The 15,297-nt window shown below is 41.9% G+C and overlaps 1 protein-coding gene across 2 annotated transcripts in view; it reads right to left on the bottom strand.

The window, feature by feature from the left end:
* The window catches only part of spop (speckle type BTB/POZ protein), a 95,425-nt gene that overhangs the window by 44,983 nt on the left and 35,145 nt on the right, over positions 1-15,297 (bottom strand). For both annotated transcript variants that reach the window (XM_034593654.1, XM_034593655.1), the window contains 3 exons: positions 4,151-4,433; positions 2,294-2,415; positions 79-230 (listed from right to left, as the gene is read on the bottom strand). In XM_034593654.1, coding sequence (XP_034449545.1) covers positions 79-230; positions 2,294-2,415; positions 4,151-4,228 — 352 coding nt within the window. In that variant the 5' untranslated portion in view covers positions 4,229-4,433. The remainder of the gene's footprint in view (positions 1-78; positions 231-2,293; positions 2,416-4,150; positions 4,434-15,297) is intronic.

Consider the following 15,297-nt stretch of genomic DNA (forward strand, 5'->3'; position numbering starts at 1 on the left):
TATTGAATGAATTTGAATTTTTGGGTGAACTATCCCTTTAAGCCTGGGATTGGTTATGAGCTGGTGGCTCTGACTTACCCATGGCTTTGGTCTCTTCTCCCTTGGCATTGAGGATAGAAAACTTAAACTTGGCGCGCACCTCACTCTTTGGGCAGCTGACTAAGAGCAAGTAAAGTGACAGATAGTCTTTGCTCTCCTCATCCAGACCTTTAGGATTTACACGTAAACACCTGAGGGAAAGAAAAGGAAGAGACTGGTAAGAGAGATAAAGCTGAAGGGTGACCTGATGCTTCAGTGCCTAGAGGCCTAGAGGCACTTTTCTTCATAATTGTATGCAATGGTAACATTGTTATAAAAATGAAAATTAGGCTATTTGTGAGTATGAAAATACAACCTCCGCTAAAAGAGCTGGAAACAAAGCCATACTCTATTTAGTCACTTTGTTTCACAGATTTTCATAGGAAGCTGCAGTACAACACTGTGGACCAAACAGGAAAGTCTTTTTAACACAAACACAGCAAACCTAAACACATGCCAATATTTCACTGTCAGCAGCAGCAATAATCTGGCAAAAGGCTGAACTGCCAAAAGCAAAACATTTCACAGCTCAAGCGTGTACACGGAGGGCAGGGCACACCTCTGCTTCAGAAATACAACAAAAAATGCTGGTTCTGGAGTATCAATATGGTACAGTTACCAAGACTGTAACACAACATTGATTTTTTTGGCCCACAGTGATTTCTGAATGGGGGATAGCAACTAGCTTTCTAGCTAAACTGAAAACAAATACAGTGAGCCAATACACTCACAATATATTTAATAACTTAGATTTGCTGTGCTCAGTTACAGTACATCAATGCTTCAGCTGAGTCATTGTGTTTTTGTGGTTACAGAGAGCAGACTCAAAAGAGTCCGAGCTTTGCACACTGTCTTTGTAACATATGGTTTGTTTGTTGCACATGCTGTTATATAGTTTTAAAACAGTAAAAGGAAACACAAGCCCATATGGACAATTACTTAACATAAGAAGCATCTGGAAGCTGGGGTTCTACTAAAGCACTTGAGACAAAACATTTGGAAGTGTCCTCATTAATCCAGTCATCCATCTATCCAGCCATTCATGTCTAGGTCACAGTGACAGCAGAACAAGTAGAAGTCCAGCTCCACCAGGGGGTTCCCACATCTCAGGGTATTACCAGACCAGGAGGAATATGTAAACCCTCTAGCATGTTTTAGATATTCTCTTATCCTTTCCTACCCATTGAATATGCTTCCACAGGAAGACCACCAGAAAGTATCAGCTCAGTGCAAACCACCTTAACTCCGTCCAGAGCAAACTCAAATCATATTTTCCTGCTGGTCAGAGCTTCGATTCCACCACGCTGTATGGCATAAGCCTTCCATAGAGGTCGATCACTGTGACAACTTGACATGTGGATGATACTTTTTTTAAATGTGAACCTCCCCTATCTTACAAGCACTGCCCCAGACCTTCACATGATACTGAAGAGGTGCGTCAACCAAGACAGTCAATATGCAGAGTCTTTAGAATTAATTTGTCACTTTGGTAGAACAATACGCAAAGTAGCCTGCATGTCCGTTTACCTAAATACATCATCCATCTTTTCCCAGGGAATCCCACAGTGTATTGATGTAAGATGGAATATCTCCTGGAGGCATCCAAGAGGCATCGGAGTCAGATGCTAATGTTACCTCAACAGACACTTTTGCATGCCAAGTAGAAGTGTAGAGATCTAATCTGCTCTGGGGGAACTTGAATTACTGTTATTTTTCCATTTCAGGGCAAATCTGGTGCCACTGCACCCTCCCTCAACGACGTCTATTCAAGACATGGTCAAGGCTTCCCCAAATCTACAGAGACATTTTTCATGAAAATATACAATAAGTCTGACTTAATGAATTGCATTTAAAAATGTCTCACCATATTAGTATATATAAATTAAACACATTTCTTCACACTCTGAGGCTAATGCAACATGACAAAAAAAGGTAACGCCAGATTTGTCGAAATTCAGGCATGACAATGACACATAATTTATTATTTCGAACACACAAGTAAGTAAACGTCAGTGCTGATTCAGAATATATGAAGGGACAAAGGATACCACTAGAGCAAAAGGATGTAGAGGTTGATGAATTTACTCTCTAAAAAAGAAAATGCTCTATCTCTTGAATGAAGACAACGAGTGGATGAGCCTGGAGAGAGCTGTTTGAGTTCTCAGAGATCTCCTCTATAGATTCCAACAGCTCCACTAACCAGCCTTTGACTAACCATTTGAGTTTGTCGTTGGCTCCGGAGGAGAAAGTGGAGCTTTTGATGACCTCTCCCATCTCCTCGCGACAAAAGCTGAAGTTGTTGATGGTCCACATGTAGGAGAACTTCACCACTTTGATCTGCACAGAGAGGACACAGGAAGGGCTGAGACCAGACCTCTTTATTTATATATTTATCTATTCTATATGAGTAAGTGGTGTTTGGTCAGCCTGGACTTCAAAACCGCACATCAACACTGCCTTTCATCTAAATAAACACAGACAACAAACGAATGGAAAGAAGAAAGGATATTGTTAAAGTAGCAGCACAAAAAACCAAACAATTTTACAAGGACAGAGATGAAAAAATAGACATCATCAATGACATAGTTTATCTACCGTGGCTCCTAACAGAGGAGTGATATCTGAACTGGCAAGGTCTATACTGCAAGGACTGAAACAAAAACAATTTCACAGTATAGGTACCTTTCAACAAGTAAATAAGTGAAATGACACCAATGTCAAAATTATGCTCATAATACTCGCAATCAGAAACTGGAAAAATCCAGACATGGTTAATGTCCATTCAGCTGCTCAATTGAAGGAGCAAATTAAATCACATAAAATACAAGGTTTTCTGACTAATCACATTCATCTTCATTGACCTTCTTCTGTCTCGACTTGGCTTATTTCAAGAAGCAATGCCCAAAACAGAGCAAGAGAGTGAAGTAACACGTTTGAGTTTTACTCAAAAATATATAACAATTCTCAGCTGAAATCACAGTCAGTTCCATCCCCTTTTTATACAGTCTATGGTTCCATGTAAAACACTGAGCAAAAACTGACACATAAATGGGGTATCAGGTCACATCCACATTGTTGTGTTTTAGTGTTAAAACATGTCACTATTCCTTTGTTTATGCCCGACGTCAACACTGCAGAGTTTTCAAGCGCCTAAAGAGTTGGGAATGGTGCTGGCCCCATTAAAGTTAAAGAAAACATCCGGGGCTGTGTTTGAATTTGAATATGCAGATGGAGGCATTTGTTAAGAATGACAGAGTCATCAACATATGCTTCCTGATTAGTTCTTATCAGCCCTGACTCGCCTACCTGCGTTGTAGGCGAAACGCAGCTAACACTTACTGACACACTAACAGTTCCACCTCGCTTGCTCTTACTTCTCATCATTGTTGTTTCTTGATCCTGGTATTTTAGAGAGTAAAGGCAATCTGCTCCTTGTTCACACCGGCAGACACATGCACTGTGTACGTGAATAATAACTTCCCATGCGTGTTCAGGTGTTTCACACTTTGTCCACGTTAATGCGGATATTTTGCAAAACAAACCTTTTCCTCTGTGTTTGGGCCTCTCGTCTACACGCAAATGGCGTTATAAGTCACTACAACACTGTTTTGGGAAACGATGACCCAATGTTGTCCTGTGTAATGAGCATGCACCAGAAACAACAACAACAATGGTGGTTGGATACCGCTGAAGGTCAATGAGTTCACTGAAGAAACTCACAATGTTCCCTGGTATTTGATGGATTGTAGGTGTAGACATTATCGCCACGCTTGTTTGAGTGTTTGAAGTCGTAATTGTGTTCTCGTCTAGATGGAAATATTTAGTTATTCTTTAATGGAGGGGAAAATATACAAAATAATATCTGCAGCAGTGTAGACAGGGCCTCAGTGTTATGCGCTCCATGCAGCAACTGTCCCACACTGAGTCAAACAACTTACAAATCTCTTTTTAATCAAACAGCAAATACACATTTATTTACACAGAACTGATGACAGCCCTTTATGAAACATTTTTCACCACTGGAATTCAAGCACTAACACCACACATCCAGAAGTCATGCATCCCTCCTCACCTGAGTGTAACACCAGCTCTCAGCCACGGGGCCGCTGGACATTTCTGCCGGGGAAGGGGGGCTTGGGGCTCTGGACATTGCCAGCCTTGATGCAGAGAGCACCTGAATGGGGCCAGAGCACCAGCCAGGTGTTGGGTGAGGTGGTTCAGGGTGTGTAGAGGAGAGGAGGGCCGATAATAGGTCAAGCTGGCAGCCTCCTAAACAACACCATCCGTACTGTGAGCTGCAGAGAGATGAATCCAGTACAACAGGACGCGCAGACTCCAAATTACCCACGGGCACCCTGCAGGGACACAGAAATACAGTCATTCAAATAAATGTGACTTCATACGAGTGGCACATTTCTGTAAAAAATGCGTGACCTTGTGAATGTTGTTGTGTGTATGTGTTTGTATTTGTGCACATCAAGGCAATTTCTAATTGAATGGTGTAATAGAGCGGTATTTCCCAGCAAGTAGAACGCAAGGGCTCTGAATTCATTTGTTTTAAAAGAGGCGTCAGCATTCAGAGCACAGCAGTGGCCCGCACTCTGCTTTAGTGAGGGAAGCCTTCCTTAATCTGCGCGTGGTGTCGTCTTTGTTTTTGCTTTGAGAGGAAAAGAGTGCTGCGCCAGTCATCTGATTCCAGCCAGGCTGCACCCGTCTACTGTGGCTCTGAGTGAAAGGGCAAGACGTAAGACTTTCATCTCCAGCTGCCGGTCTATATTCATACAAATACAAGGTCACACAGTTCTTTCAAAAGGCAGCAATGGCTAAGGAAGCTTAAAATTTTGTTTTTTTTATAAGCACCCGTATCCTGGACTTTTTTTGTATGCCTCTTGTTGATAGCCGTGGCTGGAGGCATCATGTTTGTCTGTCCGTCTGTCCCATTCTTAGAAACACAGTATCTTAGGAATGTTTTCAAATTCGGGCAAAAACATCCACAGTAACTACACAGAATTTGGTGGTCATATGTCAAAGGTCAGGGTCACTGTAGTCCGACTCACTGGATGCATTGGGACCTATTTTAGGCAGAATTCTCCTCCCCTTCTGCTGCCGCCAAGTTCCATATTCAAAACCCCTGTTGCTACAGTAAACAATCACAGCGACGTTTGACCTGGTACAAAGTGAAACTGAATTGAAAATGAAAGTTTTGAAGAAAGATTTGGATCTTGTAATCACACAGTCGACATGTACGTCTTTCACAGTTTTGTTTTAACCTCCGCCAATGAAGTTATGTTTTCGTCTGCGTGATAGCAGGATTGCGCAAGAACTACTGGATGCATTCTCACACAACTTGATGGAAAGGTGCCGTATCGGTCAGGAGCGAACCCATTAAACTTCAAGGTCACCGTGATCTCACAAAACATGTGTTGGGCTCTGTAAATGCCATATTTCACCAACACCTTGAAAAGGTTTCTTAACTTGGACTCAAAGGGACTGAATAGATTTTGGTAGTCAAAGATCCAACATCACAAAAGAGAGCATCAGCCATTATTCAAGGATTTGTGCACTAATTAAGTAAAACTAAGTTTTCTGGGAAATAACTGATTGGGTAAAATTATGACATTATATAAGTCTAATGTTATAGTGATTTTCAGCAAAAGACCAGTTACTGGCCATATACCGTGACTCAGGAAAAGAATTTAGATTGTGACCACATTTCCTGCAACATGATTTTCATTCTCAAGTTTCATTCTGAAATGCTGCAATTGAGATTGGCACTGCAAAGGCCACATCATGTCTCACGTTCTGTTTGTGGCAAAGGGAAACTTCCCCATTATTTTTATCTAATGTTGTTTCCTTTAAAACAAAAGCAGCCTCATGGGAAAATCTTGAAAAAAAAGGCACACGTGAAAGTTTGGTTTCAAAGCTTCATTTCTCTGGTACCTAAATCCCCCATTTCCGCTGGATTCATATCCCTGCTCCTTTCATATTCCTCCCCAGACATTTCATACCCAAGTCATCACAAGGTCTCAGGATTTGGCTTTTCCCACTCAACCTGCACATCCTTACAATCTCCAGCCAAAGAAACCATCCACTTTGTTGCTTAATTAATGGCTGATTGAAAGAAAAGTTCAGGACCTGTGGAAACCTGTCAGAAATTAGAGTATGAGAGCAAGAGTGCATAAGAGATGGAGCAAGAAATGAGAGAAAGGTATAAAGTGAGAGCGACCTCTGTCTTTGCGAAAGGATCGGAGACGACAGGGGCGACGCCGAAACCTCGACAGCTCCAGACCGAGACATGGCTTAATTAATGTTTTGAGATAACGCCTGGATTTGATCTTTCTCAAGTCGGCGTCCCTCTTTTCTTCTTTTGTGCTATTTGTATCTGATGAAAAACACTGGTGGCATTTTCGCTCAGTAAAACAATAAAATATTAATCACAAAACTTGGGAGAACAAGGCTGCCCTGATTTGCAATTTAAATTACCTGAGACTTCCTGGCAATTAATTATAGTTTATATGAGTGAGTGAGAGCGTATACGCATGTGTGTTTCTCTACGTGTGTGTGTGTGTGCGTGTGTATGTGTCATCATTCAGGCTTTGTTTCACAGCATATCCCAAGCACAATTTACCAAGTGCTCCTCTCGTATACTGTCCCTTATAGAGCACCATGAATGCCTAGTAATCACAAGGAATCAATTTAAGAAAACATGACAACACTGGCAGCACTGCTAACAGCCTCACAGCTTTCTAAATAGACCCAGATGACACTTAACCAGAGTAACGCTGAAGATATTTATTTTTTTCATCCTTTTCATGACAAACATCAAGAGCACAGCGGCAGAAGGAAAGCTGCAATAACGAGTCAGCGAGACCGAGTTGATGTGTGCTAATCAACGGCCCCCCCCTCAGTAGAAATGTCTTCAGACAGTTCATTTGTCATGGGAAATCAGATGATGACACTGTGAATGGGAAAAATGACTAATAGGTGATAATGCACAGTGCATAGAGAAAATAAATATTGTCAAATTACAGTGTACGTCTGGAAGAGATTTGCAAAGACTGTGTTTCCCCTCCAAAAAGGCAATTAAACGACCATGGAGGTAATGGAGGTGCCGTACTTCAGATAAGGGCTGAAGTGTTTGATGCAGCTACTTGGATGTCATCAGCACCTCATAGGCTGGATTAAAAAGTAGTGGAAATTATGATGAGGGTTCGAAGCTTCGCGACGTCAATACAGAAAGAGAGCAAACAAGGAGGAATTATAAGCAGAATACGCCTTAATCTCCTCGCCAGCAAATGCAGCAAGAAGCACACAACAGCTTATCGCATTGCATACATATGCATACACAGGCCCTGCAGTGGATTCTACATTGTGAAGCCTTTCCTGTTGAGTTCTTACTGGGATTCAATGCAGCAATTCATGAGGGCTGTTGTTATACTGATTATACTATAGTGGAGGCTGTATTTTTCCTCAAGTTTAAACAGCCATTCAACATCATGAGCTACACAAAGACGCATTAGATTGTATGAGTGTATGTGACAGACTGCAGCTTTGTACAAAGAACAACTGATGCAATATTGTGATTTAGTGTAGGATAACAAGTGGTTTTAGATTTTCTCTCTGTCTGTCTGTTGGTTAGCAGGATTACACAAGAACTGGATGGATTACCATAGAACTTGGTGGAAGGATGTAGTATGGACCCGTTAAATTATGGTGAGATGACCCAGCAATAACAACCAAACAAATGCAAAGATTTTCCTCCTTGAATAATTCATGGGTCTTGATGAAAGAAATCTGCCATGTTTATAGAGGCCTGACATTTATGAGCGTGTGCAATTTGGTGGGCCTTGGCGTAGATATGTGCTCTCTGAGTTCTAGTGTTAATTATGATTAATCTGTATATATTTTTTCATATAAATAACAAATTTATAAATTTTATTAACCAGATGCATTTTTTCGACTTTAATGATTAATTGATTAACAAAATTGCAGGTGACTATCTGTCAACTGACTAATGACTGTTTCAACAATGACATGATATAGTCACGTCTTCCACTGTTATATGTGAATATTTGGTCCGTTTATCTCAGGAACCAAAATTGATGAAGTTTGGTCTCATTTGCTTCTACTTCTTCAAGCATGATTTGCATACATCGTCGTAGGTGGAATAGAAGAATGATTGGTTGAGCTTAATATTTTTGGTATCACACATTCTTAATAAAAAAAAAAAACACTTTAAACAGGTACCTTGACACTATTTCATTGCTACGTTGGCTGAACTGGGACGTAAGAAACAGAAGAGCCTTCACCACAAAAGGAGCACATTTGCATTTTTGTATGTGTTCTGTATGTGCAATGCAGCAAGTGTGCAAGCATATGTTAAGAGGGAGGGGAGGAGGATGGGCAGCCTCCATCCTGCATCTTAGGTCCCATGCCTGCTTTCAGGGAGGGGGAGCCAGATGAGGAGAGACAGACCTGGAGCCCATTTATATTCATTACAGAGAGACAGTCCGCTCTCACTCTGCCAGTCCAGCCTCCATCTCTCTGTCGCACACCTCAGCCCGCCGGGGAGGAGGGTCTGACAAACCAACAGACAGATAGATTCAACTTCCTCTGTATAAACAAGAGCTAAGCAAGATGATGGCGGATCTGCCTCCCCCATCAGGATGAGAGCTGGAGGCTGCCAGCTGCCCAGTGTACTGACCACACCACGTACAGTCATTGCACCGCAAGCTCATGTTGCCCACCGAGTCCACACATCAGGTCCTGGTGTTGTAATGCTTGTGCTGTGATATTAACTCCATCTGTAAATTTTACATGGTGATAGCATATATCTCTGCGCATATGTTACCTCCATCTGCAAATTTGATAACATGAACAGCTTACAATGCATATTTATACTCCAGGACAAATTTCTGTTCATTTGTTTTTCCATCTGTGCTCGTGACAATCCGGATCGCTGGTGTTGCACACGTTGCCTGCACAGCTACCGCGACCTGACAGTCTCTGAACACAGTGCAGTACAACTCTTATGCAAATACACAAACACTTGCTGTCCCTTATGGAAACCTGGTTCTGTGTTTAAATTAAAGGCTGCAATCTAAATTTATGGTGTTACCAACGAAACAGTAACAGAAATAAACATGTTGACACAGTGGCCTCTGAGATTGTAATGCTTAATACGCACCAGAAACAAAAGGATCTAGACAACAAAAAATGGAGCCACAACATTGCTATTTTTAGATCTGTGCCACAAATGAGGCTACATACTTCCTGCCTGACGAAGGCACGGAAGAAAGCCTCATTTACACCCTCATAATTAATGGTCTATTTTGTATAAACTATAAATCCTTTTGTAGCAAATGTGTGATTTTGAGAAGTTTTGATTAATTTGACTTGACTTGTCTTGTCCTATTAACTAAATCTAATAGGTTTATCCTCTGTACAGTGGCGATTTGACAGTATTTCTTCATCTTGTGCGACTTAGATCTACCCTGTCAGACGAGGATGAGCTGTCAAAGCTAAGCCTCAGCTGTACTTAGTCTCAGCTGCGCTTTAATCTGCGAGCAAATTTGCTGATATTAAAATCTTAGACTAAACGTGAGCATATTAACATGCATGTTGAGGCATTAGCTCATACAATTAAAACATGTCCTCTTTCTATTGGCTGGCTAAAAGTGGACAGGGCTTATCAATTAACTCAGCGAACTCTGTAAAGTAAGTGCTCATGCGTAGCAGAGTTGCAGAGTGGACTCTATTGACCTACTGTTGGGCTGAGAGAGAGAGAGATTAGACCTGTTTGCCTACCCGTCTTTTGCTGAGAGCTGTTAAGCCAACTGCCTCCAGAATGTTTTCTCTTGGAACAGCCGCAAAATTCGAGCAAGAATATTTTCAGCAACATTGATTGGGCAGGGTGATTGTTGGATGGCTGCCCGAGCTGGCCTCTGATGTCGACTCAGGGCAATCCCCCAAACAACCTATTGCTCAATTTCTTTTTTTTCATTTCACACTATGAAAGCTGCCTAGATTTTTCACACAAGTTTCCTGCTTGTGACAACTGCTGCACCTTAAAGGTGATGTTTTCAGTTTTATTTACCGTTAACTGACCAGACACAGACACTTTGCTTTAGCCCAATTATTTTTTCTGTTCTGTTTTTTGTTAATTACTTTCCTGTCAGTGTCTTGCAGTCCACCATCCTCCCAGCAAGCTGGTAAAGACTGAGCTGCTGCAACACAACAGCTTAAAGGGATAGTTCACTGAAAAATAAAATTCGCTTATTATCTATTCACCACTTTGCCGATGGAGGGGTGGGTAAAGGGTATGAGTCCAAAACACACTTTTGGAGTCTCGGGGGTAAACAGTGTTGTAGCCAAATCCAATACAATTGAAGTACTGGTGATAAATTTTTCAAACATAATAAAACATCAGAAAAAAACACATCATGCATGTAACATCCATACTGCTCGATGCTAACACACACCCCGCAAATGCCCTTGGGCGAGAGCCTTGTGTGGGTCGTGTGTGAGTTTACGGTGTGTGCGCGCAAATGGGAACGCGGCTCCGAGGAGGATATCAGAGGACATTTAGGCTAAAAACATGGTGTAAATGACGCTGTTTCGAGCTGAATATGAATGAGAGGCATGTTTTTTTTCTGTTGTTTTATTACGTCTGAAGAAGGAGTCAAATATATTTCAATTTCATTGGATTCAGCTGCAACAAAGTTTACCCCTGAGACTCTTAAAGTGTTCTTAAACACTTCACCCACCCCTCCATCGGCATAGTGGTGAGTAGATAATGAGTGAATTTTCATTTTTCGGTGAACTATCCCTTTAAGTAGAGGAGGCTGCATGATTGGACAGCACCATTCGGCTGTAGACCGAAGGGGGTGTTCTCAGGAGCCACCTTCATCTGTGCCACAGCAGTTTAAAAAGGACTGTCTTTCCTTCCCCGCAATAATCGATGGACTGGTCAGCATAGACTATATAAACCTGCAGTTAGGAGCTAACATGGTGTCACTTGGTCTGAGGAGCGGTCAGTTAGTTATGTTCTGTTTTGTTGACTTATTTTTAATAATCTTAAACTTGGTAAATACTTTGGGTGAATCAAACCCTTATTTTTCCACTAATCCCTGCTCTACTAGTTTTTATGCTTACCCTGGTCCTACATACTGCTATTCCTTCAATAAGATAATATATGAGTTGACATAAACTAAGACTTATTTATAATTTGTGTAGTGTTACATGTGTATATGACAGCATTACAGATCAGCACTATGCAGACTCTGGGTCCAAATGACATAAGCCCCACAAGATGGCGGCGTTCATATCTGGGATATTTTGGCTACATTTCTGGATAGTGGGAGGAAGTGGAGATGTGTTATTCATCTTTCTTAACTATCTGTGGTCATACCAATCATGCTCCAAATGTGTCATGTCTGATATTTTCTGCTAATAATGGTAAAATACTAAATTTGTACTACCACTAAAATAAGTCACTCTCGAGATAATACTTTCTTCTAAGATAATGTAGGCACCGCTTTCCTCAAGATCAGTATACGCCCATTACATGATGATAAGTGCATTATATGTTAAACCAATGGATTTGTATGAAATTGTCAAGTTTGTCCCAAAAAACCTTCACTAAGGCCATATGGCAGGGACTTGAGGCGACCAGGCCTGCTGTGGAGTAGGAGGTGAAGACTGACAGAATAGAGCAATGGATATCCTCCTGGAATTCATTACAGCTATTGCTCAGATGCTCAACAGAAAATAAATTCATTATAAAAAAGGAAAAACACAAAAACACACTCTGCATGCAAGCACCCACACACACACACAAATATGTCTCTATCTAAATTCCCTTTAACTTGCAAAATGAAAGGGAAACATCAAATACACCGAACCACCCACTAGCCTCTCCCTCAGGGTCCCTCTTACTGCTGGGAAGAGATGAAAATGGGTGGTACGGTGCCGAGACACCACCACCAGGTGGACAGAGGGTGGAGCTGCGTGATTTTGGATGCTGGAGAAAAGGCTGCGATCACAGCAGCTACCGTGAAGTGTTTGGAGGGTCACCTTGTGAGGCAATAGGCAGCGAGTGTAACAGTGAGGTACAGAGATGAGCTGCAGGGTTTAGAGAGACAAAGTACAAGAGAGGGAGTGAAAAGAATACCCCAAAAGCTGAGGCTAAGTGACAAAGCGTTGCAGCCTTGAGCGTATGCATGACGCATGTCTGAACGTAAATCAAACACCCACATGCTAGCTCGCTTTTTACACGGCTGATAGTCAACCGTGTGCTCTTCAAACAACCCCCCTCTCCTCTCCCATCACCGCCCTCCTCCTTTCAGCTCTGGTGAGAAGTCTGACAGAGGGTTAACGAAGCCTGTTCATTATAAGGTCAGATTCCATTAAAGGCAGACTGCAGCTCCAATGAAAGCTTACAGGCAGCATGTGCGAATGCATCCGGGGGATCAGCAAGACTGATCAAGTGAAGTAAGCTGACCCCCATTTCTATCAAAAAAATTACCATACACAGCTGGACAACTGGTGCACGTCCTGTCAAATATGCACTTACACAGGAGTTGTAAGTGTAAGATTCAGGAGTTTTGGCAGCCGTCAGGCAGACGTTGGTGAGAGAGGAAAGTAACTTGGAGTTGTCTCTGACATTATTGGCAAGAAAATCGAAACTATATTAGAAGCTGCCGCAGGTGAGTCTGGCAGGCAAAATTGACAGAAGAGGAGAATCTTCTCTGAGGTGCAAGCGAAAGACACACACACACACACGCACGCACGCACGCACGCACGCACGCACGCACGCACGCACGCACGCACGCACGCACGCACGCACGTGTGAACAAGACGGGATGTGGAGCATGTATGAAAACACTTCTGCTCTCGAACAGTGTCCGTCCATCTTGCCCCAGGCACTGCTGAAAGCCCTGACACTCACTGAGAGAGAGAAAAGGAGGGTGAAAACAGGGATAAGAGAATGCCAGGACAAGTGGGCACACATGCATGACAGGGCTGAGCGCAGACTCGGCGGCGGTGTTGAGGAGACACTGGAGTGTGTCGGATCCAGGGCCGCAGGAGGTATGATGGATTAAGAGGCGCTGGCAGAGACAGAGGCCCTCTCTGAACCGTGGAGTTAACCCCAGTGAAACAACATCACCATCCCTCTCCATATCACTGATGGTGTCTTCTCTGAGTGTCTCTCTTTCTTTTCCTCTGTCTTGTTATTTCTCCCCATTTCAAACCATCATCCAGACTTTATAATTTTCACTCTTAAACCTACAAAATTGCTAGAATTCCAGGCAACCTTGCCAATGCCACACTTCTTCCTTAATGCTATGATTCGATCGCATTTCCTGCTTTAAAAGATAAAATAAATATTCATCTGTGCAGCGAAGATAAGAAAATAAAAAAGTGAAACAATGAGTCACAGTGAGATCGCTAAGCCCAAATGCTAATGTTAATATCATTGATTCACTTTAAAGTGTTAAAGTGAGTGGTAATATCAATAACTTATTTCGGTGTTATCAACGATATTTAATCGTCACTAAAAACAAATGTTAATGCTTTATCTCACATTTTGCCACAAAGCTGCACTTTGTGAATGACTGCCTGATAAATAAATAGTCTTGGGTTCTTCATACAAACACAAATACCTTTATACTGCAATGACTTCTAGTCTTAGTGAATCACATTACACATGCAAATCGATCTATTTGCATACTCCTCTGCAGTTTTTTGCACACTCAGCTAGAAATATCAGATATTACTTATTCAATAAGACTGACCTAAAAAAGAACCCTGCACTGCTGCTGTACTTATTTCACAGCAGTAACAGTTGCATGTGGTTTTCACACACAACCGTTGTAAACAAAACCCAGTGTATGTGTACATTAGCATCCTGGAGCCTGACGTCTGAAGCCTTTCAGTCTGCGCTCTTACAACCTGTCCTGTACTCAGTGTGACCAATTAACCATCTATACACTCACAGCACAACACAAGCACATAACACACTTACAGCACAGAAAATCCACAGTAATTTGAGAGTTGAAAGGATAAAAATGATATACTCTGAAGCAGACATCAAACTGCAGTGAACACGTGTAGCTGAGTTAGCAGCAGACAGGTGCACGACAACATGATACTGTCCCCTTCTCCAACACAGAAATCAACTAAAACAAAGCAAAATCTGAGAGTGACTATCAAAATAAAATTATTTTAGACAGCATACACCAATCAGCAACAATGTTTGTATATATATACATATATATAATAATATATATATATATATATATATATATATATATATATACACACACATTATGTATTATACAAAACATATATAATGATCATGGCCATAAGTATTCCTGATTAAATTATTAGAACAAAGACAAGACATCAGTTGTTAGTCAGCCTGATTATTATTTTTCTTGGTAATGGCAGAGACCCATTATCTGCTGTTTATAAGCAGCAACATTTCAAGGGGGTCCCCAGGAAAAAGGGACCGGGGAGCCGCTACATTGAACCAAACTGAGCCCGCCCTCCAATAAACACATGATACAGGATAGACATTCTAGTCCTCAACCAAACCTCTGAAATTACAGTGCTGATAGCAAAAAGCGGGAGGCAGGGGGGGGAGGGGGCCCTCTCCGCTCGGGCCCAAAGGTCATTGCCTGCTTTGCCTTTTGCCCCACCCCTGTTTCTACGACGTGCCTCCCCCATTCTCACAGTGAGAGAGAGAGAGAGAGAGAGAGAGAGAGAGAGAGAGAGAGAGAGAGAGAGAGAGAGAGAGAGAGAAAAAGAGAGAGACGGGTTTCGCTCCGCACATATGGCAGAAATAATAATTGGAACTAATAATTCTTATTCACCATGTTGGAGTGTGAACCAGATAGTTACTGCGTCCCGATGGAGAGAAACGGAAATTATTTAAGAAGATTTGAATTGCTTTACACGTTATCATAGCGCGACACCCCTATAATATATGCATACTTATACATGTACACCCACACGCATCATATATATGTTGTGGCTGGTGAGTGATCAGAGGGCCTCTTCATTCCCCTGAACTAAGATGATAGACAATATACTTGTGCAGCAATGTTTGTATTGGATGTGCTCCTGCGGGGTTTTGTTTTTTTTACCCTCCCTGTTTATTTTCTGCCCTGCAGAGGCTCTCTGCATGAAGTTTCATTCTCATGAAATGAGCCGAGC

Source organism: Hippoglossus hippoglossus, chromosome 8 (assembly GCF_009819705.1).
Source record: "Hippoglossus hippoglossus isolate fHipHip1 chromosome 8, fHipHip1.pri, whole genome shotgun sequence".
NCBI lineage: Eukaryota > Metazoa > Chordata > Actinopteri > Pleuronectiformes > Pleuronectidae > Hippoglossus > Hippoglossus hippoglossus.